Here is a 27371-nt window from a genome sequence, read left to right as displayed (position 1 = left end):
GGAAGTCATGGTTAGGATGTTGGACATTGTGCCAAGGGGTTGATCAATTGATTCTTGTGCACAGGAGAAGCCAGAAGGATTGACCATCAAGGGTAAATGGGCAGAGCTGGATATCCTTTGAATGACAAATGCATGGAAATAGGAATATATGGTTGGGAGGGCTGCTATTGCAAAATATATAAAAGACAAGCTTGGCAGGCAGATTACACAAACCTACTGTTCTTGAACGGCAATACAATGAAAAAAACGATTTCATTCATGGATTTGGCCCCTTTCGCCTATAATGCATTCAGAAAGTATTCAGACCCCTTCACTTTTTCCACATTTTGCTACGTTGCAGCCTTATTTTAAAATGGATTAAATTCATTTTCTTTTTCATCAATCTACACACAATACCCCAGAATGAAGAAATGAAAACAGTTTAGAAAATTTTGCAAAGTAATTACAAAGAAATAACTGAAATATCATGTTTATATAAGTATTTAGACCCTTTGCTAGGACACTCAAATTTGAGCTTAGGTTCATCCTGTTTCCATTGATTATTCTTGAGATGTTTCTACAACTTGATTGGAGTCCACCAATGGTAAATTAAATTGATTGGACATGATATGGAAAGGCCCACACCTGTCTATATTAGGTCCCACAGTTGACAGTGCATGTCAAGCCAAGCCATGAAGACAAAGGAATTGCCAGTCGACCTCCGAGACGGGATTGAGTTAAGACACAGATCTGGGAAAGGATATAAAACAATTTCTGCAGCATTGCAGGTCCCGAAGAGCACAGTGGCCCCTTAAATGGAAGAACTTTGGATCCACTAGGACTCTTCATAGAGCTGGCCACCCAGCCAAACTGAGCAATTGGGGGAGAGCCTTGGTCAGGGAGGTAACCAAGAACCTGATGGTCACTCTGACAGAGCTCCGGAGTTCCTCTGTGAAGATGGGAGAACTTTCCAGGACAACTATATTTGCAGCACTCCACCAATCAGGCCTTTATGGTAGAGTGGCCAGACGGAAGCCACTCCTCAATAAAAAGCACATGACAGCCCACATGGAGTTTGCCAAAAGGCACCTAAAGGACTCTCAGACCATGAGCAACAAGATTCTCTGGTCTGATGAAACCAAGATTGAACTCTTTGGCCTGAATGCCAAGCATCAAGTCTGGAGGAAACCAGGCACTGCTCATCACCTGGCCAATACCATACCTACAGTGAAGCGTGGTGGTGGCAGCATCATGCTGTAGGAATGTTTTTCAGTGGCAGGAACTGGGAGACTAGTCAGGATCGAGGAAAAGATGAACGGAGCAAAGTACAAAGAGATCCTTGATGAAAACCTGGTCCAGAGCATCCTGAACCTCAGACTGGGGCAGAGGTTCACCTTCCAACAGGACAACCACCCTAAGCACACAGCCAAGACAATGCAGGAGTAGCTTCATGACAAGTCTGTGAATGTCCTTGAGTGGCCCAGCCAGAGCCAGGACTTAAACCCGATCGAACATCTCTGGAGGGACCTGAAAATAGCTCCCCATCCAACCTGACAGAGCTTGAGAGGATCTGCAGAGAAGAATGGGAGAAATTACACAAATACAGGTGTGCCAAGCTTGTAGCGTCATAACCAAGAAGACTTGAGGCTGTAATCGCTACCAAAGGTGCCTCAACAAAGTACCGAGCGAGTAAAGGGTCTGAATACTTATGTAAATGTGATATTTCTTTTTAATTACTTTGCAAAAATTTCTAAACACCCATTTTCACTTATTTTGGGGTATTGTGTGTAGATTGATGATTAAAAAAATGAATTTAATCCATTTAAAAATAAGGCTGTAACATAACGAAATGTGGAAAAAGTGAAGGGGTCTGGATGCTTTCTGAATGCACTGTATCTTCACCCACTGGGATATCATAAGACCTGGAAATTCCAGGTTTCATGTTAAAACGCTGGTCACGTGCTATAAAATCTGCCACCTCCATTAACAGTGGAAGTGGGTTTGCGGATTTTGATATTCCACATGCTTGTACCTCCATCCGCCCCAGCGCACAGACATGAGTAGGTAAATGGATGAACAAAATCATAAAACACTGGGAAATTATTCCCCCTCTATTGGTCCTGAGGACCAGCTATGGGAAATAAAGCAGATAGACAACAAGGTCATCAGAAGGGCAGAGTATCTTGGTACTAGTGGGAGGACCCACACCTCAAGTAAAACAGTCACAGGTCCCTTTCACACACAGAACCTCTGACATAGCTATTCTGGTTAGCCGGTCAATATTGTCCAAAAGCTTAAATGGTGAAGAATGAATGCTGTCCCACAAATCTGCCTTGATTATTGGATGTTACTGTATATGGGTAGATATAGCTTTATATCTGCAGCTTAACAGCGAGAGAATGTTCATTATTGCAGTGGTGCTTAACAGAAAATAGCATATGTACACAATGGAGGTATTTACCCAAACACCCAATTAACCTGTGTTAGGGTTCCCAATGAAGTGGAATCCGCGCCGGCCAGTGATTCCCGCCCACTAACACTCTCCTAGACGCACCAGGGACAGTTTACAATTTTACCAAGCCAATTAGCCTACAAACCTGCTCGTCTTTTGCAGTGTGGGAGGAAACCGGAGATTCCTGAGAAAACCCACGCAGGTCACGGAGAGAACCAGTTGATGGCCAATGACTGAGATGCCGATCAGAGTGATAAAATGTAGGGCGGCAACGGCAATAGTGAACAATGTATCAGAACAAGCATTTCCCTCTCAGAAATTTATTCACAAAATGCTGGAGTAACTCAGCAGGTCAGGCAGCATCTCAGGAGAGAAGGAATGGGTGACGTTTCGGGTTGAGACCCTTCTTCAGACTGATGTCAGGGGGCAGGACAAAGGAAGGATATAGGTGGAGACAGGAAGTTAGAGGGAGAACTGGGAAGGGGAGGGGGAGGGGGAGAGAGGGACAGAGGAACTATATAAAGTTGGAGAAGTCAATGTTCATACCGCTGGGCTGCAAGCTGCCCAAGTGAAATATGAGGTGCTGTTCCTCCAATTTCTGGTGGGCCACACTATGGCACTGGAGGAGGCCCATGACAGAAAGGTCAGACTGGGAGTCGGAGGGGGAGTTAAAGTGCTCAGCCACCGGGAGATCAGGTTGGTTAACGTGGACTGAGCGAAGGTGTTGAGCGAAACGATCGCCGAGCCTGTGTTTGGTTTCGCCGATGTAAAGAGGTTGACATCTAGAGCAGCGGATACAATAGATGAGGTTGGGGGAGGTGCAGGTGAACCTCTGTCTCACCTGGAAAGACTGTTTGGGTCCTTGGATGGAGTTGAGGGAGGAGGTAAAGGGACAGGTGTTGCATCTCCTGCGGTTGCAGGGGAAAGTGCCTGGGGATGGGGTGTTTTGGGTAGGAAGGGACAAGTGGACCAGGGAGTTACAGAGGGAACGGTCTCTGCGGAACGCAGAGAGGGGAGGGGATGGGAAGATGTGGCCAGTAGTGGGGTCCCGTTGTAGGTGACGGAAATGTTGGAGGATGATTTGTTGGATACGCTGGCTGATGGGGTGGAAGGTGAGAACGAGGGGGATTCTGTCCTTGTTACGAATGGGGGGAGGGGGAGCAAGAGCGGAGCTGCGGGATGTAGAAGAGACCCTAGTGAGAGCCCCATCTATAATAGAAGAGGAGAAGCCCCGTTTCCTGAAGAATGAGGACATCTCTGATGCCCTAGTGTGAAACACCTCATCCCGGGTGCAAATGCGGCGTATACGGAGGAGTTGGGAGTAGGGGATAGACTTTTTGCAGGAGATAGAGTGGGAAGATTCCCTCTCAGGAATGGTCATAAACTGAGTGAATAGGGATTGCTTTTGGTTACACCTTTGCACAGCTAATTGGGAGAAGCAGTGCATTGAATGTGCTTCACCTTTCTTTAACCACAGGATTTTTTCAAATTAGATTGTTAAAATGTTAACAGATCAATGATGGGGCCAGAGATAAAAGGGAATCTAAGTCTGTCTGTGGTAAATTGAGGCCTTGAAGCACAATCTCTTTGTACCATTCAAACCCATGAATACAGATCAAGTGAAGCTGCCATGGAAATAATGGCACCTATTAGTGGGGCAGCTCCTGTAGACTGGATGTTACATTGAGATAAGACTGTGTCTACGAGCTGGGTTTGAACTCACTCCAGGTACATGTATCTCCTTTACAGCTGCAAAGAAGTCCACAGGAAGTGGCAGGGGATAATTTCTGCTCTCTGTAGTAAGAATTGATTGTAATTAGGCAGAAGTTGGCACACGATTAATCTAAGAGTGATAATTGTGACAATCGGAAACATCACACACGGAAGCAGTGAAGATTCCTGAGTTCAGAGACCACATCAATTGTTGCTTCAGAAAAAAGCCAATGCTTAAACAAAGGATGATTTACATTTACTAAACAACTTTCACAGCCTTGGGTCATGCCACAACGGTCGTCTTTTAATGAAGTCTGAAATAAATTAAGCTGTTTTAACACTGAAAATACAAAGTGATTTGGAATGTACCTAAAGATAATAGGGACATAAGGAACTGCAGATGCTGGAGAACAAAAAGACACTAAATACTTGAGTAACTCAGTGGGTCATGCAGCACCTCTGACAATCATGGGACCCACTGAGTTCCTCCTGCAATCAGCATCTTTTTTTTTAAAAAATCAGCATCTGCAGTTCACTGTTTCTGCAAATGTTGGAATCTTGAGTAAAACACAAAATGCTGCAGTAACTCAGTGATTCAAGCAGTTCTGTAGAAGGAATGGAGGTGATGCTTTGGGTCAAGATCCTTCTTCAGACCTATAACAACTAAAGATAATAACTGGTTTATCTGTTATTACTGACATTGGTCCAGGGATAATTCTAAATCATTGTAATTGGGAGATCAGCTGTGCCTGCTCTCAAATTATGCACTGGGATTTTATTTGTACGTTCGCTGAGAGGTTAGATGGGATCCCAGTTTAATGTCTTTTACAAAGATGACCATTCTGGAAGTTCAGCACTCAGTGTTTTCTGCCACAGCTGAAGTTGACTTTGCTGTAGGACGAGACAAATTTGAAGAAATTGGATGGGGAAATTCTTCAAGTCACAAAGCACAAACACCTCTTGTGAGCAGGAAAATATTCTGCAGACAGTGTTTAGTTTAGTTTAGAGATACAGTGCAGAAACTGGCCCATCGGCCCACTGAGTCCGCGTCGACCTGCGATCACCATACACTACCAACACACAAAGCACAATTTATAATCTTACCAAAGCCAATTAACCTACGAATCTGTACGTCTTTGGAATGTGGGAGGAAACTGGAGCATCTGGGTAAAACCCAAGCGGTCACGGGGGGAACGTACAAACTCCGCAAAGACAGTACCCATTATTAGGATTGAACCCTGATCTCTGGCGCTGTAAGGCAGCGACTCTACCGCCACTGGCAAACATTAATTGAATGCTGCACACTTGGAGGCTGGAGTCTGAAGAACATCACCTATCCAAGTTCCCCAGAGATGCTGTACGACCTGCTGTCGAGTTACTACAGCGCTTTGTGTCTTTTTCTGTGAATCAGCAACTGTGCACTTGATACCTGGTTGAGCACATGTCAGATTGCCAGACTGTTTCAACGAGGAATTGACAGGACAATAGGTGATTGAATGGAAACAACAAGCAGGTTGTAAAGGTGGATAAAGATTACTGATATGACAATTGTTCATGAAGTGCATTTGAATTGCCATTAGAGTGAAATAATAATCTGAAATGAAAACAGAAAATGTTTTCTGGAAACGTTTAGCAGGTCAGGAAGTATCTGTGGAAGGAAAAGCAGAGTTAATGTTTCAGGCTTCATCAGAACTGGAAATGTGAGAAAACATGTAAATTTCAAATTTAATAATCTGTTTGATTTGTACCAACATAATGTGTTCAAGATTAAGCAGGCTTTGGCTCTTATTATGCTATCCTATCATATGATGAGCAAAGAACAAGTTGGGCTAAAACTCTAGGTTTTTGATCCTTCGGGTCTGCTAATGATGTTCTGTGCACTGCATTAGACAGTCAAAGAAAACAGATGAGATCTTCAATTACTTTAGAAAAATAACAATAGACAATCGACAATAGGTGCAGGTGTATGCCATTTGGCCCTTTGCGCCAGCATCGCCATTCACTATGATCATGGCTGATCATCCACAATCAGTACCCTGTTCCTGCTTTCTCCCCATATCCATTGACTCCGCTATCTTTAAGAGCTCTATCTAACTCTCTCTTGAAAGCATCCAGAGAATTGGCCTCCACTGCCTTCTGATGTAGAGAATTCCGCAGATTCACAACTTTCTGGGTGAAAAAGTTCATCCTCATCTCAGTTCTAAATGGTCTACCGCTTATTCTTAAACTGTGGCCCCTGGTTCTGGACTCAACATCGCAACATGTTTCCTGCCTCTAGCGTGTCCAATCCCTTAATAATCTTATATGTTTCAATAAGATCCCCTCTCATCCTTGTAAATTCCAGTGTATACAAGCCCAGTTGCTCCATTCTTTCAACATATGACAGTCCCGCCATCCCGGGAATTAACCATGTGAACCTACGCTGCACTCCCTCAATTGCAAGAATTTCCTTCCTCAAATCTGGAGACCAAAACTGCACACAGTACTCCAGGTGTGGCCTCACTATAGGAGCAAAGAGGTCCTTCTGCAGTTCTTTAGGGCCCTAGTGAGACCGCACCCCTCTCCCATCATAGATGAGGCCCTCACATGAGGGCCTCATCTATGATGTTCCCTAAAGAATGGGGACATCTCGGATGTCCTAGTATGGAACACCTCATCTTGGGTGCAGATGCAGCATTGACAGAGGAATTGGGAGTAGGGGATAGAGTCTTTGCAGGAAGCAGGTGGGAAGAAGTGTATTCGAGATAGTTGTGGGAGTCGGTGGGTTTGTAATAGATGTCAGTCAATAGTCTATTTTCTGTGATGGAGACTGCGAGATCAAGAAAGGGGAGGGCGGTTGGAGATGGTCCAAGTTGCTGTGGACAGTTAATGGATAACTTTGGATGGGTAGACTCAGCCATAATCTTATTAAAATGTGGAGAAGGATCAAGGAATTACATAACCAATTGCTGCTGCAATTTCTTATATTACAATGACATCTACATCAGAAATAGATTGCCTTTTAGAGAAAATGGATGGCATAAATGAACATATCATATCATATCATATCATATATATACAGCGCGGAAACAGGCCTTTTCGGCCCACCAAGTCCGCGCCGCCCAGCGATCCCCGTACATTAACACTATCCTACACCCACTAGGGACAATTTTTTACATTTACCCAGCCAATTAACCTACAAACCTGTACGTCTTTGGAGTGTGGGAGGAAACCGAAGATCTCGGAGAAAACCCACGCAGGTCACGGGGAGAACGTACAAACTCCATACAGTGCAGCACCCGTAGTCAGGATCGAACCTGAGTCTCCGGCACTGCATTCGCTGTAAAGCAGCAACTCTACCGCTGCGCTACTGTGCCGTCCCGGTACGTACATGTTGCCAGGAGTGGTGGTGGAGGCAGAGACAATAGTGGGATTTAAGAGAATTTTGGAGTGGCATGTGGTCAGGCTTGGAATGGAGGGATATGGATAATGTGCAGGCAGAGAGGAGATTGAGAACCTTGTAACTTGGTGCCAAGAGAATAACTTTTCCCTCAATGTCAGCAAGACAAAGGAGAATGTGATCGACATCAGGAAGCAAAGCAGTACACACATCCCGATTTCCTAAGTCTTCCTTAGAAGGCTTAGGAAGTTTGGCACGTCTCCAACAACTCTCACCAACTCCTACAGATGCACAGTAGAAATCATTTTATCAGGATACATGGTTTGGGAACAGCAACAATTTGCAGAAAATTGTGAATGCAGCCCAGATCCTCAGTACCCCGCAGCTCCGCCCTTGCTCCCCCTCCCCCTAGTTGCAACAGTGACAAAGTCACCCTAGTCCTTACCTTCCATCCCATCAGCCATCGCATACAACACATAATCCTCCAAAATTTCCACCACCTCCGGGATCCCACCACTAGCCACAGTTTCCCATGTCAATCCCTTTCCGCCTTCTGCAGAGACCGTTCCCTCTACATCTCCCTGACTAACTCATCCCTTCGTGCCCAAACCACCCCCTCCCCTGGTACCTTCCCCTGCAACCACAGAAGATGCAACAACTGGCACTATACCTCCTCCCTCGACTCTGTCCAGGGACCCCGACAGTCCTTTCAGGTTAGGCAGAGGTTTACTTGCACCTCCTCCAACCACATCTACTGTTTCCATTGATCAAGATGTGGACTCTTATACATCGGCGAGACAAAGCGCAGACTGGGCGATTGTTTTGTGGAACACCTTCGCTCAGCCCACCTAAACCTACCAGATCTCCCGATGGTGGACACTTTAATTCTCCTTCCCATTCCTCGACAGACCTTTCGGTCCTAGGTTTCCTCTATAGTCAGAGTGAGGCTAAAGGCAAATTGGAGGAACAGCATCTCATATTTCACTTGGGCAGCTTGCAGCCCAGTTGTATAAATATTGATTTCTCTCACCAGGTAGCCCCGGCATTCCCTCTCTCCTTATCCCTCCCCCACCCAAGTCGCACTAGCTTCTCATTTTCCCCGTACTAACAGCTAACAGTGGTCTGTTTCCTTTATCAGCGTTACTTTTTTGCATATCTTTCATTCATTGGTCTTTATCTCTCCACATCACCATCTATATCTCTCATTTCCCTTATCCCTAACCAGTCTGAAGAAGGGTCTCGACCTGAAACGTCACCCATTCCTTCTCTCCAGAGATGCTGCCTGTTCCTCAGGCAATCAATGCTGCCCGATGTCTCCCTTGTGGCAGGATTTTGCTCAGTTGCTAATTAACCAGTCATTGCGTATCTTAACCATGGTTGATTCTGGTTGATTACTGCACAAACACCTCATAAGTGGTTATCTCACGCATGGGATTCCACAAGACTGTAAAAGTGTCGACATTTATTTTGCCTACTGTCAGCAATTCTATCTGTCTACTATTGATATATGCAATCAATGTTAAATGCTCATAGGTGATTTCACTACATTTTTGGAAGAAATACTCCTTTAAAAAAAAGAGTTTGTTTCCTAATTTTCCCTGCATCAGTGACTGTCTATGGACCCAACTTATTATCATCTGATTGAAATAAGCTCCAGTGGGCTTGCTCTGCTCTGAGCATCACTCTGCTGATGGGTGAATCTCCTCTTTGTTTTGTCTGCTGTGTTGCGAGGAGGGCGGAGGGCGGAGGGTGCATTCTATCGTGAAAAGACCATGGCATTTGGGACAGTGAATGTGTCACTTTTTGTCTGCACCAACTCTGGAAAAAACAAATTATCCAGTTGTCGTGGATTGTGAGAACAAGCTGAGTGCAATATTATTTTGCTGGGGCTCCTGTGTCACAACACTGAATGCACTCAGCAATAGTCACTGAGCTGGAGAGTGGTGTGAGCATTCAGAATCTATGGGAAACACGAGCACATACAAAACAGATTGTAGAGCAACTAAATTTAGAGCATGCTCAATAAGATCATGTCTGATCCTGTCTTACATCAGTATTTTCCTGTTCTGCCCCCACTTGACTCTAGGTTTAGAGGGATAAAGGTCAAATCCAGGCAAATGAGACCAGTTTAGTTGGCATGGACGAGTTGAGCTGAAGGGCCTGTTTCCATGCCAGTTGATTCCATGACAAATCCTCATAGTTAAATTTCCTGTTAATCTCCACCTTGAATACTCCCTCCCTGGGTTGGAATTTCAAATGTTCCCGACCCTCCTCCCCTTATCCATGTTAAGTGGACGGGTCCTTATTGTGACTTTCTGACCCATAGTCCGAGACATTCCCACTTGTTTTAGTTTAGTATAGAGATACTTGGAACAACATTAGCTCTGCATCTATCCAGTTAATTCCCATAAGAATATTCAATATTTGAAGAAGATGACATCTTTTCTTTTCTGGTCTCCTATAAATATGGGCTCAATTTGCTGAAACTTTCTTCAAATAAAATTCTGAGAGGCAAAGATAGTGTAGACAGTCAGATAGAAGCATATCCTTTCTAAGATTTGGAGACCATCACAATAGACAATTCCTCAGATATGGTCTCAGCAATGCCCTATAAAATTGTATCAAAACTTCCCTACATTTGCAGTATTCTCTATGCTGCTTGTAATAAGGGCCAATGTACCATTAGGATTCTTAATTACTGGCTGGACCTGCATGCTGACCTTTTATGGCTCTTGTATTGGGTGCTTCAGATCCTTTTGTATGACAACATATGGTTTTGCTGAATTTAAATTATTTTTTATTCTTCCTTCGAAAGTGGAAGTATAACAATTTTCTTACATTATACTCCATCTGCCATTCACTTAGCCAATATGTATCATTGTGCAGGCTCTTTGTGTCTTCCATGAAACTATTACATGAAACTTTATATTGTCAGGCTGTAGTACATGCAGTCTCTTCATCCAAGATAATACTATATATAATAAATAGTTGAGGCTCCTGGTACCATTCCATGATGAACTCACTAGTTACTGATCACCTTTCTAAAAATTTACTCTCTGTTTCTGTTTGTTTTCCACTTCCGCATCCTCATCAATGTCAAGTCAAGTCAAGTCAATTTTATTTGTATAGCACATTTAAAAACAACCCACGTTGACCAAAGTGCTGTACATTTGATTAGGTTCCAATAGAAAAAAAAATGAAAACATACAGTAGCACGCAAACAGTTCACAGCGCCTCCTCAATGAGTCTCAAACGCTAGGGAGTAGAAATATGTTTTGAGCCTGGACTTAAAGGAGTCGATGGAGGGGGCAGTTCTGATGGGGAGAGGGATGCTGTTCCACAGTCTAGGAGCTGCAACCGCAAAAGCGCGGTCACCCCTGAGTTTAAGCCTAGACCGCGGGATAGTGAATAGCCCCAAGTCGGCCGATCTGAGGGACCTGGAGTTGGAGAGGGGGGTTAGAAGATTTTTGATGTGGGGGGGGAGTGTCCATTTAGGGCTTTATACGTGAATAGGAGGAGCTTGAAGTTGATTCTGTACCGTACAGGGAGCCAGTGGAGAGAGGCCAGAATCGGGGTGATGTGGTCCCTTTTACGGGTACCCGTCAGGAGTCTCGCTGCGGCGTTTTGGACCAGTTGCAGGCGGGACAGGGAAGATTGGCTGATCTCAGTGTATAGGGAGTTGCAGTAGTCTAGGCGGGAGGAAATGAAAGCGTGAATGATTTTTTCTGTGTCGTCGAATTTGAGGAAAGGTTTGATTTTAGCTATGGTTCGAAGTTGGAAGAAGCTGGCTTTTACCACAGCGTTGACTTGCTTATCAAATTTTAATGCAGAGTCAAATATCATGCCGAGGTTTTTGACATGCGGTTTGACTAGGCAGGATAGGCTTCCAAGACTGCCTGTTATCAATTTGATGGAGTCGGGGGGGCCGAATAGGATGACCTCAGACTTGCTCTCATTTAATTGGAGGAAGTTCTGTGCCATCCAACATTTTATGTCCTCAAGGCAGTGTGAGAGGCTGTTTAAATTTGACTGGTTGTTGGGTTTCAGGGGGAGGTAAAGCTGAGTGTCATCGGCATAGCAGTGGAAAGAAATGCCGTGCCTTTGAATGATTTGGCCAAGGGGGAGCATGTATAGAGAGAAGAGAATGGGGCCTAGGATGGAGCCTTGTGGAACTCCGCAGGAGAGGCTAGCTGGAGCAGAGGAATAACTGCCTATGTTGATGGCGAAACTCCTATCTTTGAGGTACGAAGCGAACCAGCTCAGGGCAGTGCCATCAATGCCAACCGCGTACCGGAGACGGTCAATAAGGATGGTGTGGTCCACTGTATCGAATGCTGCGCTGAGGTCGAGAAGGAGCAGGATTGCACAGTCGCCGGTGTCGATGGCGAGAAGCAGGTCGTTGTGTACCTTCAACAAGGCAGACTCTGTGCTGTGGTGGGCTCTGAAACCTGACTGGAAACTTTCCAGGATGGTGTTTTGGTGCAGGTAGGGCACTAATTGGTTAAGGATAGCCTTTTCAAGGACTTTTGACAGGAATGGCAGTTTGGAAATGGGTCTGTAGTTGCTAGGCAAGGTGGGGTCTAGGTTAGGTTTTTTCAGTAGGGGCTGGACCACCGCGTGCTTGAAACTGGTTGGAACAGTGCCAGTGGCCAGAGAACTGTTGATAATAGAGAGGATGTATCATCTACAACCTTGTGCACTCTGTTAAGTGGCACATTATTGAATGTCCATTTGAACAGCAGGGAATCAGAGGGTATGTTCTTTCTTTTACTGAATACTAAATTAATTTTGATGCACAGCTGTTTTGTGATAAAGTAGTCGGGAAGTTTCGAGTATTTCTGCTCCCATGATGCTTCTATTACGCAGGAATTCCCATTCTCTGCGTGCTGCAGAATTAATCCGTGACACAAAATTGCAGGAATAAATAAGAGTGGGAGGCAGTGACCTGGACATCAAAAAGGGAACAGTGAATCCATAACATCAGGAGTTACAAGAAGACTTGATTACTAAGACCAGAAATACCTACTCACCGTTCTGTAAAACGGAGAAAATTCTTGTATTATTGTCACTTCAAAGTGATAGAATATTGAGAAAAGCAGCAACTGATGTTATGATAAGCCATGTTCTATTGCACTTGCAGCATGATTGCAGTTGTAGTCAAATTAATTTATTGGTTGACTTTTAAAGTATTGGTTGTTTTTCGTTACATAGGTTGGCAAGCATTCAATTCAGATGCCATCTCAATTGTAAACCATCCACAAGCACTCTCCCCTCCACTCACCTGAGGATGATAGGCACAATTTACTTTCACAATAAGAGTAGTTGGTTAACTTAGCACATGCTAGTTATCTTCATGCTTTTTTTTCATATTATTCTTACATTGTTAGTCTTTGTAAACCTTTGTAAACCCAGTAAATTTTGCCTCTCTTAGATTATCCAGTCATTCCCATCAGGCAAAAGTTATAAAAGCTAGAATGCATGTACACCAGGTTCAGGAACAGCTTCTTTCCTCCTGTTATCAGACTACTCATAAGCAAGGGTGTAATCCTGATATTCCAACCTACCTCATTATGGACCTTAGAATTTTACTCTCTAACTGCAACACGATAATGCTGCAACACTATATTCTGCCCTCTGGTATTTTTCTATTTGCACTACCTGTTATGCTTGTGCTTTACTAGATTTAACTGGATAGCATGCAGACAGCTTTTCATTTTATTTCAGTACACGTGACAATAAAAAATGATTACCAATATCTTGTAGACTTTTCCTAACAATATCTTTGGAAATTCTCATTAATATCTTGCCTTAATTTCAAACGTGTTAAAAGAAAACAAACATAAAGATACTTTGTGTAATCACTGCTTTACTGACATAGATCTTAATGATGAGCAGATGAACATAAAATAGAAGATAGATTGATACAACGTAGATACAGGTCCTTTGATCCACAATGACTGCACTGACCATGAAGCTAAACTGAACTGGGCTCATCTGCCTGCATCTTGTACAAATTCATCTATGCACTGCTTGCTTTTGTGTCCGTCTAAATGCCTCTTAAACATTGATATCATATCTGCTTCCACCACTTCCCAGGGAGTGAGTTCCATGCATCTACAAATCTCTGTTAGAAAAGAAACTTGACTCACAAATCTGCTTTTAAATTTTATCCTTTCGCCTTAAAGCTATTCACTATAGTATTTTACATTTCCACATTTAGAAAAAGATTCTGACCATCTTTCCTATCTATACCTCTCATGATTTTATATGGTTCCATCTGGTCTCCCCTCAGCCTCTGGCACTTCAAAGAAAAAAATCCAAGTTTATTAAACCTCTCCTTATAGCTAGTACTTTCTAATCCGGACATCATCCTTATGAATCCCTTCTGCACCCTCTCCTGAGCCTCCACACCAATATTGTGGTGGCCAGGACTGCATTCAATATTCCAAATGTGGCTAAAACAAAGTTTTATACAGCTGCAACAGCTTGCTAATTTTTACACTCAATGCTCCAATCGATTAAGCCAAGGATGCTGCATCTGTCTTTACCACCCTATCCATTTGTGTTACCGCTTTAAGGGAGCTATGGGCTTGCATCTCAGGATCCTCTGTACATCAATGCTCCCTAGGGTCCTGCCATTCACTGTATACCTTCATCTTGAAATTGGCTTGCCAATATGCATCACCTTACACTTGTCCGGAATAAACTGCATTTGGTATTTCTCCAACCAAATTACCAACTGATCTATATCCTGCTGAATCCATTGACAGCTTTCAATAACTGCAACTTCAACTTAATTTTATTTTAAATGCAGATTCATAAATCAGACTAGCTGCATTTTCATCCGAATTGATAATATATATTAAAACCAACCAAAGTACCGGTGTTAATCCTTGATTAATACTACTGGTCAAACATCCAGTCAGAAACACTGTCTTTTCCCACTACCCTCTGTCTTCTATAACCAAACCAATTTTAGATCCAATTTACCAACTCACTATGGATCCAATACGATTTAATTTTCTGGACCAGCCTATCATGAGAGACCGTCACAATGCTTCAACACTATCTCAAATGATTCAATCAAGCTAAATCTGCACTGCACAAATTCATAACCGTGGTAAATCCAGGCTTTTCCACAAGCAATAAATCCTATTCCTAACATTTTTCACCAATAATTTCCCACTGTTGATCAGCAGCCTATTGTTTCCTGCTTTGTCCTTGTTGCCCTTAAGCAAAGGAACAACAATGGCTATTCTCCATTCTTCTGGCATCTCTGTAATGGAGAAAGAATTAGGGAATGGTGCCAAGGAATGGTATGTTTGCAACAAGGAGTATTCTATCTAACCAACAAAAAGACCGCATTGCTGAGACAATACCATATTTTGGGAATTACTGAATCAGTTGAATCACTTTAAATAGCTAGTTTGAAGATAGAGTAAGCTTAAATCCCCTTCTGATTTGACTTATTTTGTAAAATGCTGCAGACAAACTATGGTCTTTTTTTGCTACTACTTGATTACAGAATTATACTATTGTCATGGAATTTGAAATGACAGACGTCTAGAGCATGGTTATTCCTAATTTCATATCATATAGTTCTCTGATTCCTTTTGTACTAAATAAATGAGGTTAATATAGATACACCTTTTTATTATTTATGCATGAGGATAATAACAAAAGTAATTCAAGAGAATACAGAACGTTTTAAGATTCAGGTGGAAATCTCAAACTTGGTTGTACTGATAAGCTAATTCAGTATTTCCATTCTTCAGTAAATGATAGCTGGGTGTAGCAGTGTTACGTGTAACAGTGGTATCATAAAGTCAGAGTTTTAGAACATTGTGCCATTGAGTGATAGAATAATAATCTACTCAATGTGATGAGACCTTGACTAAGTCACATCCATTTCCCCAGAAACTGATTGAACCTCCTTTCTCAAGTTGTTTAAATCATGCCTTATATATTTAGCAGCCAATTCAACTCTCAGCATCAAAGGATAAAGAATGCAAAGCAATCATTCCAAATTGTTTCCTGAGTTCATAAATGAATTGTTTATAAATTGTTGACAAAACCTATCATTAAATAAGCTAGTGATGAATTGTCGAAGCTCTAAAGTGCTGCAGTATATTTTCAAGATAAAACATACTGAGGTCAAGTTTTCTATAATTTTTGGTATTTTACTGTAATGGGAGAAAGATGCTTTTTCAGGAAAACTGTGCTAAATTCGAATAAAGTAAAATTAAACATTCATGCCTTGCAAATCAGTTTATTTATATATCATTGATACGGCCCAAGTCTAAATTCCCTTAATATTCTCGTGGTGACCCATGTTCAATATGACAGGGAAAGCTGACATGGCTTTATCCATGAGAAGCCATGTTTGACAAATACAATTTAAAGTTTCATCGAGGTGATTTATTATGTGAATAAGGGAGGCACTGCGGGATATCCAGAAAATCTCGCAACAGAGATTGTCAGTGGAAAGATAATACATGAAATTAGGACAGTTTTTTTACTTTGGTTGGAAATTTGTTGTGATGTAGAAGGTTGGGAATAAAGAGTGGCTACTCTGATTGGTGGAGTGTGATGAGGGGCGTTTCCAAAGGATCTGTGCAGGCACCCCAAATGTCCATCACAGTTTAACAGTGACTTGGCAGAAGGAATAAACTGTTTTGTGTTCAAGTTTCAAGTTGACATTAAGCTGATACGGTCTGTTTTAAATAAAATGCTGAAAGAAAGTTCCCACGAGAAATTAGGAATTATAGCGGGCAAGGAGGTTTGGGAGTCCAAATGTGCAGATCATGAAAAGCCAGCATACAGATGCAAAGGCCAACCAAAAGGACTAGTGCAACAGTGACCATTATCTCAAGGAGGTTGAAAGACAAACTACAATAAATTATGCCTTCCTTTGACAGAGCACTGCACACACCTCATGCAAAGCAAAGCATTCAGTTTTGACTAATGCACATCAGGAACCAGTACAGATAGACAAAAATTATAAGTGGCCTCCCTTTGCAGAATTAAATTATGAGACATGATTATGTGGACATGGGCATGCTCCTCTGTGCACAAGGTGTGCATAATATTAATGAAGGGTTGAAAGGATTGGTAAATAGGTGGTGGCCTAAGCATGTAGTTGCATTATATTTTTAAGCTTCATGCAACTGAAGCTTGCAAAGGGAGGCCATAACCAAAGATGCTTTGGTACCTTAAATGGTGTTGAGGTGCAGATCAGCCATTACAGGTGGATCACACTCAAGGAGCAATGATCTGTCTATTCCACCATCCCTAAATAAATTTGTGTGCATCATTCACATTTACTCGGAATGCAATACTGACATTTCTGAGACAGGACAATATTAGAACCGAATAGCAATTCAAAATGGAATTTATTTTTTTTACTTCAGGGATCAGCTTGTATATTCCAAGAAAGAATGATGTTAGTAGTGCAAAAGGATAAAAATTTTAGTAATGTACTTTCTCTCATCCGAGGCTACTTAGTGCTCAGCAAGGAATTTGAATGGTATATCGGAAAGTAGGCTAATGATGCAAGGAATGTCAGCCCTGAATTTCTGGATCTCTCAATCTGCTTCTGTAGCCATGGCAGAACAGGACTGCAGCAAGCCAACAAATGGGGCTATTACCCATGTTTAAATTCCTGAGGTCTGGAGCAAACATCCCTGCCTTTGAGGCTCAATCAAAAGGTTTATTTGGTCGAAGGAGGGAACTGAGTGATATGTTTTGCAACAGTGTTCTGGATGATCAATCTTGCTCCAAATTGCTGTGAGTCCATTAGTTCTAGCTTCAGATATTAGTTTGTTTCATACAGACATTTCACAGCGTCATTTCCAATTTTAGCATATCATAAAGCATGTTACAGTCAATGACAAGCTTATTATAGGAAATGCAGATGCCAGTTTTCTCTCAGCAAGCTCCCAGAAGATGCAACGAGATTGTGAGCAGATTGTTTCAATGATGGCAATTGAAGATAAATATTGGCCAAGATAGCAGTGAAATCTCATCACTTCTTGAAACTGATATCCAAAACATCTTTTATATCATCTGGAGAGGAAGGACAGAGAGAATCTCAATTTAAATCAATTGTAAGACAACATCCCTTTGGGGCAGAAGTCTTTTATTGAAGAATCAAACTGGGCTTTGTCCTAAACTGTTCAGGAGCATGTGCCTGAGAGTGTCTTTAACTACCACCCTCCCTCAGAGAACTGAACGCTGCCACCTGAATCAAAGGTGAAATCTTGTGTGTAACAACGGAAACAACATTGATAGATTTGATGGGATTGCCAGTTGGTGTTTACAAGGTCATCCTATCACGCCTGATGCAACATGCCACAGCAGGAAAAAAAAAAAAACACAAACAACAGTATGTGGTCATGGACCCTCTGAGCCACTTTCCACCCAAATACCATAAGATTTTATTTTAAAACTGGTTGATTTACATGGCCATGTTACTTTCATAGTTATTCATGCTATGATCATAATTCTGAGAGTTCAGCCTGTGCAAAGATGGAAGGCCAGAACCTTTATGGTAAAGGGAATAAAACAATATTGCACAGGCCTGTAGGAAGTATGGAAGAGCAGAGATCTCTGAGCATTAAAATTTCACTGAACTTTGTGTTTGTTCATTCTGCATCACATTGAACATGTGATGCCTGCCCCAATTTCCAATTGACGCAGTTAGCAGTTTGATGAACAGAGAAAAGATTTTTCTCAGGAAACAAGCTCTCCCTATAATGACTACATGGGACTTTGATTAACTTATCATCTTCTTAATGGGGACTGGTGAACATAAATTTACAGATTAACAAACAAACGTTGAGTTTGCAAGGAACTAGGCATGTGTTGCTTAAAGTTAGCATTTTAATGAAGGATTATAAAACTGTATCGTTGGGAGTAAACATTCGCTGGTGGATGACCTTTCTGCCCAGCAGATGGAGCTATGAGTCATTGCAATGGGTCTCAGTTAGATAAGAAAATAACTGCAGATGCTGGTACAATCGATTTATTCACAAAATGCAGCATCTCGGGAGAGAAGGAATGGGTGACGTTTCGGATCGAAACCCTTCTTCAGTCTGAAGAAACCCGAAACATCACCCATTCCTTCTCTCCCGAGATGCTGCCTGACCTGCTGAGTTACTCCAGCATTTTGTGAATAAATCGGTCTCAGTTAGATGTTGATCGTCCATAATCCACTCATTGATGAAGGAAGCACTGGCAGACCAGAAGTTGATGGAGAATTCTGGCCACCGGTACTTACCACCAAAGCGGCTGGGTGTGAATTTTGCCAGAATTCTGTGGTAGCAGTGCATGGGGATGACAAAATGTCCAGTGCAGAAAATGCTCTTTCTTTCCCTGTGAAGCTTGTAGGAAGACTTCTGCTTGTCTTGGCCCAGTGGAGTATTTTCTTCAACTCATAAGACTGCTGTTGACTTGTTTTTGTCTGGAGCAAAAGTTTCTCTAATTAGGAATGTTTTAAAGTGTGGCCGGAGGTCTCATTAACATCATGCCAAATAATCCACCTGTGTTTAGTTGGACAATTCATCTGTTTGTAGGGGCCTGCCACCAAATGTCAGGGATGGTGGGAATAGACAATAATGATTGACTGAACCCTGGTTGTTTCTGCCATCTAACTCCCTGCTGACAAGGTAAACCTTACTGATTATATGACAGAGCGAATCAGGTGATGGAGCGAGTGACCATTGATACATATTTTCTTGTTTTTTATTGCTTGTGAAAGTTGTATGGGTGTTATCTGCAGTTGTAGCAAGATTAGTAGAAGCAAGTTACTGAGAGAAGCCACTGCTCAAGGGATCGTTCAATCATTGAGTCTTACTACATAGAAGGAGGCCATTTGGTTCATTATGCCAATGCCAGCTCTTTGAAAAAATCTTCCTTTGGGTCCTTCCCCTGCACTTATTTTCCAAATCCCTGCAAAATGCTTTGCTCTCTGACAGATGAAGAATGTCATAAATGTGTTACTTTTCTTGACAGGGGCTTTTGCCTTGAGCAACTCTGTGATACTAACAAATATAAGGAAAACATGTTCAATGTTTAAAGGGGGTTGCATTTTATGCCCAATTGTGTCTATGTGCACAGATATAAAAGTGTTATTTTGAATATTCCTTCCAGCTTCTCTTTTATATGTACATGTACATGGATAGGAAAGGTTTGGAGGAATATAGGACAAATATAGGTAAATGGAAGTAATTAGATGGGGCATCTTGCTCAGCATTGAAGAGTTGGGCCAAATGACTTTTTTCCATGATGTACGGCTTCATGACTCGATGACGTTATGTTTGGTTGTGGAAGGTGCATTGCTCCATCTATTTCAGTCTGGAGTTGCATACTCTAGTTTTAAAATGTCAGCATAGAAGATAAAGGTACCTATTGTTTTTTGTTGGGACCAATGTGGAAGCAGACATTATCCAAGTATGCATTGGAAGAGTAGACAATGAGATTGGTGACCTATACTCCAAGCCTTATTCCATCAATAGTGAATGCCTTCATAACCTAGTGAAGGAATGTTAGGAGTAGAGGCTAAATACATGACAAGCTTTAAAAAGTCTGTTCAGTGGCACAACTAATTGACCCACTGTCTCACAGCACCAGAGATCCAGGTTTAATCCTGGCCTTGGGTACTGCCTCTGTGGAGTTTACACATTCTTCCTGCATCAGTGTGGGTTTCCTTTAGGCGCTCTGGTTTCCCCCCACATTTCCAAAGGCATGCAGGTTGGTTAATGAATTGGCTGCTGTAAACAAAATTGCCCCTAGTGTGTGGCTGGATGGTAGAATCTGGACAGAGTTGATGAGATTGTGGTGGGATTAGTGGCATGTAGTTGATGGATAGCAAGGACTTGGCAGGCCGAAGGGCCTGTTCCACGCTGTCTCTCTCTATGATCTATGATCTTTGGAAAAAGGACCTATCTGACATTAAAATAATAGATATCTTTTTTTTTCTCCTCAGTCACAACGAAGGGTCACCTTCCACCTCCCTGATGGCTCTCAGGAAAGCTGCAGCGACAGTGGGTTGGGAGACCATGAACCCAACAGCAGTGCCAGCACTTCACACCCTCTGCCTCTCGGCTTCCCGCAGGAAGAGTACTACGAGCAAACATCCCCTAACAGCAGGACTGAAGGTGATGGCAACTCAGATCCTGAGTCCAGTAAGTGATTCTGTGTTTGAGACAAATTACCCAAGGCAATTATAAGATCTACATGAACAGTGATAATAAGCAGCTCTGACCTACATATCTGCTTCAGACATACAGACCTGCTGAGCCATTTGTTAAAAGAGCCCACAATAGGAAAACTGGAGGAAAGGCTTGGTAATTTGAAATGATTTGTTATGGGAGTATGATAGTTACAGAAATGTTTTAATCAATTAATCATGAGTAGTAGTTAGCAAATGTCTCTTGCACTGATGAGTTTGAAAAATATGCAACAGGGGCTGATGACCTATATTTACATTTGCACCGCTGTTTTAAGTCGTACAGCACAGGAGGAGGCTAGCCACTTCACTGTGACTCCATTTGCTCTCTGAGAGACCTATCCAATTAGTCCCACTCCCCTGCTCGTGCTGGCAATCCTGCAAATAACTTTTCTTTGCCACAAATGTTGTAAACCTTTTAACTGACTCTTTTTCAGCCCATGTATTTCAGTCTCTGATGGGTTTATTAAACCTACCAGTTGTATGCACTTGTGCAAATGAAAACCTAAAGAGCTTATTCAAAAAAACATGGCCCATAATCCACTACATAGGCTAGAGTTCCAGTACCACAAAGCTTCTATCCACCACAGGTTCCAGCTTCAGCTTGACTGGGATCAAAAACGATAATTTCTCTCATCCTGCTCTGTTCTATCTTATTTTTTCTGATAGATATGCTGTTGCTGTATTCCTCCAGTGCTGTGATATTTAAGTGACAATGCTCTCTCCTGATTACAGACCTGGCACCCACTGCTGATTGTCTATTTCTTCTTGTGTCAATCCTGCTGTGCTGTTGCCAAGTTTAATTCAACAGTATGAGCTTGGACTGAAAGTATGAGGAGGGAATGTAGCTATTTCTGTGTCACAGCCCTGGAAAATGAATTCTTCTTCAGTATCTTCTAACTTTTGCACAGGTATTATGGTGGATGGCACTGTTAGGACCCAGGTGTTTGAACTACTTTTAGTCTGCAACATGATGATACATTTGCCTTCTAATGTGCAATCAATAATATCAGCCATTTTAGAACAATATCCATCACCGTAGAGAGAGGTGTTAGTAGTTTCAAATTGTTCCCGATGTCAAGTAAATGTCAAGAATAAATGAATGATTTAACATATAAGGTAGCAAATTAATTAGTTGTGAAATCTGTCAGTGAAAATGATAATACTGAAATGTAACTGATAAGGACAATAGGGGGATCACCAGAATGTTCAAATGATAATTATGTTCAGATTTTGTAAATAGGAGTAGATACACTTTCCCAGAATCACTTACAAGTAACACTGGTAGCTCTTTCAGTTTTGCCAGTTAGATCTTCGGTTTCCTCCCACACTCCAAAGACGTACAGGTATGTAGGTTAATTGGCTGGGTAAATGTAAAAATTGTCCCTAGTGGGTGTAGGATAGTGTTAATGTGCGGGGATCACTGGGCGGCACGGACTTGGAGGGCCGAAAAGGCCTGTTTCCGGCTGTATATATATGATATGATATGATAAGATATATGTTTTATGTGATGTGATATTGAGCCCTACTTAGGGTGATTTCAGACCTGATCTGAGGTGCATTAATTTATCTGATCCCCAGTGGCAATCTGCACTACCAAAGGTGAGAATGAGGCGCATTTCTGGATTCTTGTCAAATCTATTCAAGGGCCTTGTAGTGGGGTGAAAGTTTATGGATGTAAAAAGGATTTAATTCCAATCCTCACTCCTTAAAATAATTCTTGAGAAGTCAGGAATTTCTACTCCCAAATGGCGTAATGATTAGGATGCGGTTTTTCTATCAACATAACATGATGAATAACTTCAGGGGGAAAGTGTTGGTGATCTCTGCAAAGTTATTAACGCTCTCCAAAGAGGAAGAGGAAAAGAAATAAATTTTAGAGAAAGCCGGTGAATATATCTTATTCTCATCTGAGTAATATTTTCTATGTAACAGACTGCGTCCTTTAGTTCCTCAATTGTATTAATTTACTTTTAATAGAGCAGATTTTATTAAATTTACCTTATTCGATGTGCACAATATTTTGGTATTCTAAGAGCTGATCTTAAAACGGACACCAAAAATAGTGTCTTTCGAGAATTACATATCAGTCAGGAGGATCAGTGATGCTTCCTTTACATGAATAGACCACCAGACTGCAAGAATCTGATTACCCCATGATCATGCACTCACCAGACCACGACCAAAAGTATTAGACAATAGACAATAGACAATAGGTGCAGGAGTAGGCCATTCAGCCCTTCGAGCCAGCACCGCCATTCAATGCGATCATGGCTGATCACTCTCAATCGGTACCCCGTTCCTGCCTTCTCCCCATACCCCCTCACTCCGCTATCCTTAAGAGCTCTATCCAGCTCTCTCTTGAAAGCATCCAACGAACTGGCCTCCACTACCTTCTGAGGCAGAGAATTCCACACCTTCACCACTCTCTGACTGAAAAAGTTCTTCCTCATCTCCGTTCTAAATGGCCTACCCCTTATTCTTAAACTGTGCTCTTGTAATCTACAAGCAGCAGAATAACAATTGAATCCTGGCCTGCAGTGTTCATAATGATGTGGGCTTCCAATGAAGGCAAATGATGTAGAGAGGGATGGAACAGTTGTAAGAGACAGTAAGGGATGCATTCATTTCACTGCAGTTGTGAGTGCAAGTCTTGAAGGCTGCTGTCTGCCTGATGCCTGGGCTAAGGATGAGTCTTCAGAGCTGGAGAGGAACTAGGGGTGGGACTGAACCTATCCACTCGCACTATTGGTGTGCGTACCAATGACAAAGTTAGGTTGAAGAAGGGAGTACTGCTGCTTCTGAGGTCCAAATTTAAACAAAAATAAATCTGCAAAGGTAATAATCTGTTTTACTACCTGACCTACTTGCAAGTTGGTCTTGAGCCAATAAGTACAAAGAGTTGTATGCATTGTTCAAGGATCGGTGAGATGGAAATGGCTTTCAATTCATGGACGACTGGCTCCTGTGTTGAGGGATGTGGGAGTTATTCTGTTGAAATGGGCTTCACTTGAACAGTGTTGGGGCCAGTGTCTGAGTGAATAACGAAAGCTGCAGATAACTAGGGCTGTAGATAATGACTGAACTAAGTAGCTGAAGAGAGTCCTTGTGAGGGGAAATGTAAGAATTTAAAGATAAAGGACAAGACAATAGTTTTGGGCAGCAAAAGAATAATGATACATTATCTGCCAGGAACAGATCATGGAAACATATGCTAGTACTTTCTGATTAGAATTGGAGCAGAGAAAACTGCTAAAAAAAGATAAAAATCTAAGGCTCTTTACTTGAGCATATGCAGCAGTTCTAAAAGGATGGATGAATTAATCCCACAGATGGAAATTTATGAGTATAATCTATTAGCCGTTGTGAATACAGGATTATTAATTAACCAACATTTAACAAACACCTGTTTCAGACACTTAAAGTTTTACTAGAGAAGGGCAAATTGGAAAGGTAAAGAGATGGCGCTAAGAACATAGAATGGGATGACAGTGAAAGAAAGGCCTATCTTAACTTGGGAAATTAGAATTGAATCAGTTTGGGTGGAATTAGGAAGTAGCAAGGAGCAGAAAGCATTGTGGTAGATATCCATAGGATTCCAGATAACATGGCAATGTAGTGTATTATATAATTCAAGACATTAAACAGTAAGCCCTTGACTGAGAAAAATATTAGATTTTAAAGTATCACCAAGAAATCTATATACTAAAACTATTGTTTGTTTGTTCCTGAACTACAGCCAAAACAGTATACGATAGCGCAACAATTTTAGGCCCACCTTACTCACTGTCGTACCTTTGGTGCTAATGGAAGAAATTTAATTGAAATCGGTGTTATATTTTGTAAGTTATTCACATTTTAGTTTAAATCTATCTCCTAGGGAGGGAGGAGGGAGAGGGGGGAGAGAAAGGGGGGTTGAGGGGGATGGAGTGGGGGGGAGGGGGAGGAGGGGAGGGGGATGGAGTGGGGGGAGAGGAAAGGGGAGGGGGAGGGGGAGGGGGAGGGGGGAAGGGAGGGAGGATGGGGAGAGGAGGGGGCAGGGGGGGAGATGGGGGAGTGAGGGGGGGTGGGGGGGAGAGGGGAGGGGGGAGGTGAGGGTGCTGCACCAATGCAGGAGAGGTTTGGGCCCAACGGGTCCACTTGGTCTAGTTGATAATGAAAATGAAAATAGAATATAAGAACAATCTCATATTAAACAAAAAACTGACTGGAAAAGCTTTGACAGCAAAAATTATTGACAGAGACGAGAAATAATATTGGCATATGAAAAAAATTACAGCAAAATAACATTAATATTCTGTGTCTGTCTTCACAGAGGAAGACATAGAGAGCCACCCAGAAATAGTTGAAAATAACAAGGCTAGTGTGAATGAGGATCTGAAAAAAAAATCAGCATTGGTCCTGGACAAATTATTGGTTCTAAAAGCCAAGGCATCCCTATTACCTGATAACCTGCATCATGAGATTTGGGAACTAAAAGGTGGGTGTAGAGAGATGGTGGTTGCATTGGTCGACTTGATTCTAGAATGTTTTCCACAGACTGGGTCACAAATGTAACCTCACTGTTTAAGAGAGGCAGGTAAGAGAAAATTAAAAACAATGGACCATTAGCTTGGTGTCAGTAGTTGGATAAATGTTGGAATCATTTATTAAGGAAGTAGAGCGAGGCACCTTGAAAATATCAATAGGACTTGGTGAGGTCAACATTAATTTATTAAAAAAGTTGAAGAATAAAGGTTGAAATAAGCAATATTGATGAAGGGAGCCAGTGAGTGTGGTGCTTTTGAACGTTCAAAAGCCTGTGTGAGAGGAAATGCCAAAGGTTATTCAACAAACTTAGAGGAGAAGGAAATTCTGTACATTAACCAATTTTTAGTCCACACCAGTTGGTATGGTCTAAAAATTGATTAATGAACAGAAATCAGGGGGTGTATGCATAAATGAAAGAAACTGGAGTAGCTCAGCGAGTCAGGAAACACCTCTGGAGAAAAGGAATAGGGGATGTTTTGGGTCCAGAGCCTTCTTCAGATTTAGAGTCAGGGGAAAGGGAAAACTCCTACAGGGTTGTATGCATAAATGGTCTGTTTTCATGTTTGGAGGCAATGACTGCTGGGGTACTGTGTTGATTGGTACAACAGATCTAGATGTTCAAAATCCTCATCAATAATTTTCCCTCAGATATTGCATAGAGCAAACCACATTAAACTGTATTTTTTTTTTGTTTTCTTTCGGTGAACAATGAATTGCCTTCAAGTAACTTACCTTTTGCTAAACTATGTAACATAAACAACTGGTTGAGGTTTATTTATATATGTGCGGACATGAAGGTCGATCTTCATGTCAGAGAGGTTCTGCAACTACGAAAGCCAATTGCAAACTAAGTTTGGTTGAAATCACTAAAAGGTTAATTTAGTTGCAAACCTTTATAGATTACGTTTTTCAGAACTTTCTTCTGTATCATGTCAATCAAGATCTCAGAACATCCCCTGGTGTTTCAGTTCCAATTAACCAGTTTTGTTTTGCAAGTGTTAACACTATTGCAATACAAAGAAGTGAGACTAGCTAATTTGCACATAGCAGGGATCCAAAGAAATCTGTGTTTTTTCGTATAATGATCTCGGTGGATGGAAAAATATTGATTAAAACACCAACAAAACTCTAGTAAATAGTGACAGGATTTCTGCTATGTTCATCTCAGAATTGTTGGGAACGGCTAATATTGCACTCTAAAGACTACAGCTCTCTCTGTAGGTTCAGTTTTCCCTCCCTTTCTTATTGGATTGTTAGCCAAGTAATTTAAATGAGGTTTGAACCCAGGCTCCTGACTCAGACTCCTGACCCTGACTCCTCATGATCATGCCCGCGACACCCCGGCGAACTGTCGGCGACAGCCTAGTCGCCGGCAGTCACCTTAAAATCACCTAAGTGGGACCGGCCCTTTACACGCTTGTCCTTCAATCCATCCTTGACTGTGTGGGCCAATGGTAAACTCCCAGCAGTGCAATTGCTCATTTTGTTCCTCAGTTCAATCGAGCCTTTGTTACTTCTGCTCTAAACTTACCTTTTCCATTCCTTCCAATCCTTAAACCACATTCTGCTCTGCATCCTATTGGTAAAATCCTGTCTAACATCACAACCAAATTTATGACAATATTGCAGGTGGCCCCGATGAACTGAATAATGTAAATAGCCTAGCTCTAATAAATTAACCATGCTGACCATGCATCTGTTGCTAATTCTATTTAACCTGTGGAAACACCTTATGACATTTGGCATGTATTGCAAGTATTTTCATTTCTTTTGTGTGAGCAGATTTCAATTTTTTGTAAAGATCAGAAGCATAGGCTTAGGAATTATAGGCTTGTTATCTTGATGTCTGTATTGGGATAAAAAATTGTTTCAAAGGAAGTAATTCACGAGTATCCAATAAGAATAATTCCAATAAATTGAAACTTGTCTGGAATGTCTGAAAGACAGATCATGCTTAACAAATTTAAATAAAGTCTATGAAGATATAAATGAGTCAGTTGATAGTAATGAGATTACTGTAACATACTTCAACTTCACAATGATCCCCACATAAAAACTGAAGCTAAAATTAAAACTCATGGGATCAGGGA

At 41.8% G+C, this 27371-nt stretch overlaps 1 protein-coding gene across 5 annotated transcripts in view; it reads left to right on the top strand.

Annotated features, from left to right (window-relative positions):
- pcdh11 (protocadherin 11) overlaps positions 1–27371 on the top strand; it is a 679207-nt gene that overhangs the window by 420799 nt on the left and 231037 nt on the right. For all 5 annotated transcript variants that reach the window (XM_078412294.1, XM_078412293.1, XM_078412295.1 and 2 more), the window contains exon 3: positions 20509–20707. In XM_078412294.1, the coding sequence (XP_078268420.1) occupies positions 20509–20707 (199 nt within the window). The remainder of the gene's footprint in view (positions 1–20508; positions 20708–27371) is intronic.

The sequence above is a fragment of the Rhinoraja longicauda genome, chromosome 15 (genome assembly GCF_053455715.1).
Source record: "Rhinoraja longicauda isolate Sanriku21f chromosome 15, sRhiLon1.1, whole genome shotgun sequence".
Taxonomy (NCBI): domain Eukaryota; kingdom Metazoa; phylum Chordata; class Chondrichthyes; order Rajiformes; family Arhynchobatidae; genus Rhinoraja; species Rhinoraja longicauda.
The sequence above is the reverse complement of the archived record's forward strand: the minus strand, read 5'-3'. Positions and strand labels throughout refer to the sequence as shown.